The following is a 5,562-nucleotide window of genomic DNA, read 5'->3' as shown; positions in this document are numbered from 1 at the left end:
CGATTCGGTGAATGGTTTTAAAAATGCATTGTTTTGTAATTTTCAATATGAACATTACACGTATTGCACAATCAAGTGGCCCAAATGGCATAATAATGAGCTGCTGCTGCACATTGCCTTGGCATACAGAGCAAAGGAATGAATAATAAAATGAATCAAGAGTTTGAAGTGGAGATAGGCTGGGGCAGGGGATAAAAGAAAAGAAAAAATTGCTACTGCAACATAAACAATTGTAAATGAACATTTGTTGAAACACAAAGCAGCCGACTGAGAGACAGAATCAACAGACAGGCAGACAAAAACTGCCAGCAAAAACTTTTGAAACTCTTGTCAGTTGGGCCGCTTCTTTTGCATCAGAATGCACATTCCGATGTGTTTCTCTCTTTCTTTATATACATACATATGAAGAATAAGAAGTGAATTCTGAGAAAAACTTTTTGCAAAATGTGCGTTGTGTTTTTTGCATATAAATCATTTGAATATACATACGTATAGACAGTGGTATGTATGTACATACATCAAGACAATGGAAAAGACTAAACCAAATTGCTGTCAACTAAAACCAATGTAAACACATGCACTCGTGTGTATGTAAAGGAAGGAACATTCCAATGGCCACTTGACAGGGGCTAATAGCTGAGGTCAACAATTAAACTCATTCTGTCTCCCTCCCGTTCCCTTTTGCTTCACTTTAAACTAACAGTGTAGTTCGTCAGGCTGTCTGTTTGTCTATCTGACAACTGCAGCGCCATTGCAAATGCATTAATTTTAGATTGCCCTGGCCCATCATGCACCCAAATACAAATCCATATCCATCCCATACCATTCCCGACCCGACCCCGATTCGATCCGATGCCGGTGTTACTTGAGAGGCAGCAAAAATCCAAACACAGGAAAAATCAATCGCCCGCACTGTCAATGTGCCCGCATTTTCCGGAGTTGTCTCTTTTTCCTATTTTTTTTGTGTCTCCCTTTCCATCTATCTCTCTCTATTTTATTTTTGGTTAAAAGAAGCGAGGAGTGGGGGAACAAATTTCACCTATATGGGGAAAAGTCCATGGCGCGACAACTATGTAAATATTTGTCATGACCGACTGACAATATTTGTGCAGACTTCTGATTCTGTTGTTTTTGTTGTGTGTGTGTATGTGTGTGGGTGTGTGTGTTTATTTCTGCCACAATGTAGCCAACTAAGCCGGAAATATATTTCGTGTGTATTTTTATACAACGATACTAACTTTTGATATTTTTGTTGAAATTAACAAATTGTTATTCCAATTAAAAGTTAGACTCTATCAATATCAATTAATGCTTGATTTAACTATTATTAGTGTTAAACTCTTTTACAAAACTTTAATTAAATTTAATAGATAAATAGCAAAATGAGTTACAGAGAAGTCTGATGACTGTGAGGTCAACGTTGGAAACTCTTTTAGGGAGAAAAGTTAAATGATAATACTTGAAGATAAATAACAAGTGTTTTAATATATATTCAGCTAAATCATACAACATTCCCGACCTACGGGAAACTAAATGCAGCGATTCGATTTTAATTATAGACAAAATAGAGCAATACCTTTCTGAAACTCCAAAAAAAATGTGCTTATTCAAGTGCCGTGATTCCAAATTGCTTTATCATATCATCCTTATTTCATTGGCAGTAATGGCAGCTATTGTGGTTTCAACTTGTCTGATATGGTTTTGGGAAAGCATTTTTAGATATCAGAGGTCTAGGTGATCTCTTGAGGAGGCAAGTACTTTTTGTCAAAGATAAAGTAAAGTATGCAAAAATGAATTATATTTGACTTAAGTTCTTAAGCAACTAAATAGCCAAGTATAGAGCATATTGATATACTCAGTCCCAACTTTCCATATGCGTAACTAAGCAACATAACAAACTTCTAAATGAAATTAGAATTATAATACCCATAATTAAGCAAGTCATGTGATATTAACACAAGATTCTAGAAATTTCGTTAGTTTTTCCTTACAAAAAATTTTTGTTTTACTCCAAATTTTTGCAATACCAAAATGGAAGTATCAGCGAAAATGCAATCATCGTTCATGTCTCTGCGCTCATCCATCTTGCTGTATTCGCGAAACAGGCCCAATGAGTGCCAGTGTCATCGCATCGATGTGAAGAACTGTAAGGAGGATGATCGTAAGAAACAGGAGGAGTACTTTGAGCGGGATATGGACGACATTGCCGACAGTGTTATGCAGGTGATGCGTATCTGTGGCCTAAATAGTTGGGATGTTAAGCATACGAGGGAGGTAATCAAGCGATCCTTTCGTCATTACGATGAGATACGCTATCGCATCGATAGAGTGCCGCGCAAACGATTTGCCAGAGAGAATTTTATTTACGATCTGGCCAAGAAGGCGGGAATGTCACGAATAGATTGCCAAGTGGCCTATTCGATAGTGAAGAGAGCATTCCGGGCCTACTATCATGGGACGGCTTTCGAGGGCAAGCGTGTGAGGTCAATTGTGGAAAATATGAGACACACGCAGGAATGCCTGTGGGTACACGCAGCCAAGAGAACCGCAGAGGTGCATGCTGCATACAAGGGACTAATGTACTCGGAGCAACAGCTCTTTGAGGAGCGTATCGAGTGCGTCTACAAGAGCTTGCATGAAGCCCTCATGTCACGTGAGTTTTGGGATGATGAAATGCAGTGCACGTGTACCAAAAAGAATGCAATAGGCGGCATACGATCCCAGGATACAGGCTTCAATACGCTCAATACCACCGAAGTGGAAATCCTCTTTCGAAATCAGAGTATAGTTAGCAGTGAAGCGGGATCCCAGTTGTCTATACGAATGGAAAATATAACAAATAGGGTGGAAAATATGTTAGGGAACGAGAATGAAAGCCGAAGCCAAATTAATGCAGCCAATCAAAACGCACAAGGTGATCATTTAAAACAATCTCCATCAGGTGCTTTGCGTGCTAGCTGTACGTCGTTAAGGCAAACACTTAAAGCAAAAACTACGTTTAGCGTCAACACCGTCACTTCTGAGCTCAATGTGACAAAATGCATGTGTCCGCGTCTCCAGTGTGATCGAGAGTTTGAGCGCGAGACTCCTGTGATTACTGCCGAGTGTAGTCAAGGGCCCTACATATGCCGTTGGTTGCCCTACAACAGCGAGGAGGAGGAATTTAAGGAGCATCGCGTGCCTTTTCCACCTTTGGAGACTATTTGCCCAGCCTGTCCCACCGACACTTTGCCCTGTGATAGTGAATGCACCTGCACTTGCAATGTCTGCGAATGCAAGCCAGCCTATGATATTGGCGGCGAGGAAGAGCATCACGGTGAGAAACTGTCGTCCACTGGTTTGGAAGACTATGACACGGACTATTGCTGGTTGGCTCCGTTCCGTGATTGGCCCAGGGTGGACAAGCCACACATGGTGGAAGAGGCTGAAGAGGAAGAATCTTGCATTTCGGCCTCGCTTGAGGAAGGCCACAAGCATAGAGCGGTTACGTTTACCTACTTGGCGCCATTTAGACCGCAGAAGCCTGAGGACAAAGTTGAACCACAAGTGGAAATACTTCCAGAAGATCCAGTGGAAGCGGAAGATGAAGATTTAATGAACAAACGTCCACCACAAGGTATATCTGTGGAAACATATTGCTGTTGGAATCAACCACCTCCATCTTCATCGTCCTCAAGTGAAGATAATCAAATCATATTGGTTCTACCCAATAACCAGCAGCCTAAGATCAGCGGCATTTCTATGGATGTAACAGTTAAGAAACAACACCAACAGGCAGAGGGACAACAGGCACTAACAAAGCAGCAGCCAACTACAAATACAACTCCAAAATCGATTGTAAAGACCAATCGACCAAGTAAAGCTCAACCGCATCCTGCGACTCCAAGACGACAGTCCTTAATCACACCGCCCAGACCAAACACTCCAGCTACTCCACCACCAGCAGCACCACCAACCAATCCGCCCAACCCACCAGCTCCAGTTCAACGTCGGGAATCGAAATTAACCAAGGATGATATTTTGGATATTATTGGACTCTGATCGAAATAAATCCCTGAATGGAGAGGGCTACGCAATAGTTTGTCAGGAAAAGTTATTTGATATTTTCTTTTTTTCCCCATTGTCGACGATTTTTCATAAATTTGTGTAAGTGTATGTTTGTGTTTACCAAACGAACTGTCAATTGATTGTCAAATTATAAAACGAAAACGGTCAGTTCAAAAATTTTGTGAAAAGGACACACTCATAATGCTGATGGGGGGAGAAGAAGGAGGAGGGTTCGTTTGGTTGTGTTTTTGTGTGGCAACTTTTGCAACTGTTGACACAATTCTCACTAAAAACTCTAAAGTTAGATAGAGAGAGAGGGGAAGAGGGAGGGAGCTGTGTAGGGACCACTTTAGCAACAAAAACTATGTGAAATATTATACAACACGCACTACAATTCTGCCAACAAAAACCATCGAAGAGAATCAATTCTACATATTTGACACATGATATTTTTCCGTTTATTTTCATTGAGTCAAATATCTAAGGGCGTGCCACGCCCATACAATGAACATAACATTTTGTTATTGAGCAAATTACAAAAAAAAAAACGTTACCAAATTTTCTATTGTGTGGGCATTGTCAATAGTTTTTGAAAGCCCAAAAAAAATAACAAAAAAAAAGGAAAGCCAAACTCGTTAAAACCAAATCACGAAAAGATTTTTTTTTCTTTTCAGGGTGGGGTTACCACAATTTCTTTTTCTATTTTTTTTGGCTCCTGTAATTGCATAGAAATCGTAGAAAATACAGGACACGAGGGTAGATCATATAGTTCTTGTACTAATCACACTGATTATATTTAATGAAGCTAAAAAAAAGCACTCTAAATGAAACGAATTCTGATATTTTTAGCTTAGCCTTCAAAAAAATTAATTTTTGTATTCTATTTTGATTTTTTAAGATATCACTAGCTACTAAATTAAGGACTAACCCAATGGCTCATCAATTGAAGTGTGACAGACTTTTTCTTAAAAAAATGCATTTGGTTTGCCTTACATTAATATTAATTTTATGAACTGAATTATGGATTCTACCAAAATCTCAACCAAAATGTAAATTAATAAAACTAACTATTATCATTTATCTATAAACCTCATCCCTAGCTTAAAATTGGGTATAGCTTGTATTTGTAACTCAAATTAGATTATAAATAAATAATTTGTATTGTAAATATCTCATGACTTTTGTTATTCAAGATAAAAGATAAAAATCTTATTCACTTTTCAGAAATATTATGGTAATCTTTAACTTTCTAAAGTGGAAGTATACACAACTTCTAAGTGGCTACTTTATCCCTTAACACATTTATTGAAAGTAGTATCTGAATATAAAATACATATATCCCTTATAAAAGTCGTTGTATTTCAAAAGTTAAGTAACCCAACTTAAGTTACTGTTTGAAGACATGACAAGAAATTTAAACACCTAAGCTTTTATAATTTTTTAATTTACAGAGCAGTACAAAAGTCTCTTCCTTGGCCAGGAATCATAAGTCAGTATCTCCTCCATTTTAATTGA

The 5,562-nt window shown here is 38.4% G+C and overlaps 1 protein-coding gene across 1 annotated transcript; it reads left to right on the top strand.

Annotated features, from left to right (window-relative positions):
• Positions 1-1,928: 1,928 nt before the first annotated feature.
• LOC6640883 lies at positions 1,929-4,224 on the top strand. Its single transcript, XM_002063818.3, has one exon. The coding sequence runs from the start codon at positions 2,032-2,034 to the stop codon at positions 4,039-4,041; it is 2,010 nt and encodes a 669-aa protein (XP_002063854.3). The 5' UTR covers positions 1,929-2,031; the 3' UTR covers positions 4,042-4,224.
• The last annotated feature ends 1,338 nt before the right edge of the window (positions 4,225-5,562 follow it).

Source organism: Drosophila willistoni (genome assembly GCF_018902025.1).
Source record: "Drosophila willistoni isolate 14030-0811.24 chromosome 2L unlocalized genomic scaffold, UCI_dwil_1.1 Seg168, whole genome shotgun sequence".
Taxonomy (NCBI): Eukaryota; Metazoa; Arthropoda; class Insecta; order Diptera; family Drosophilidae; genus Drosophila; species Drosophila willistoni.
This window is presented reverse-complemented; position numbering and strand designations above follow the sequence as displayed.

Bases quoted from the DNA above. Each gene is read 5' to 3' on its own strand.
- LOC6640883 (XM_002063818.3), top strand. From the start codon at position 2,032: ATGGAAGTATCAGCGAAAATGCAATCATCGTTCATGTCTCTGCGCTCA.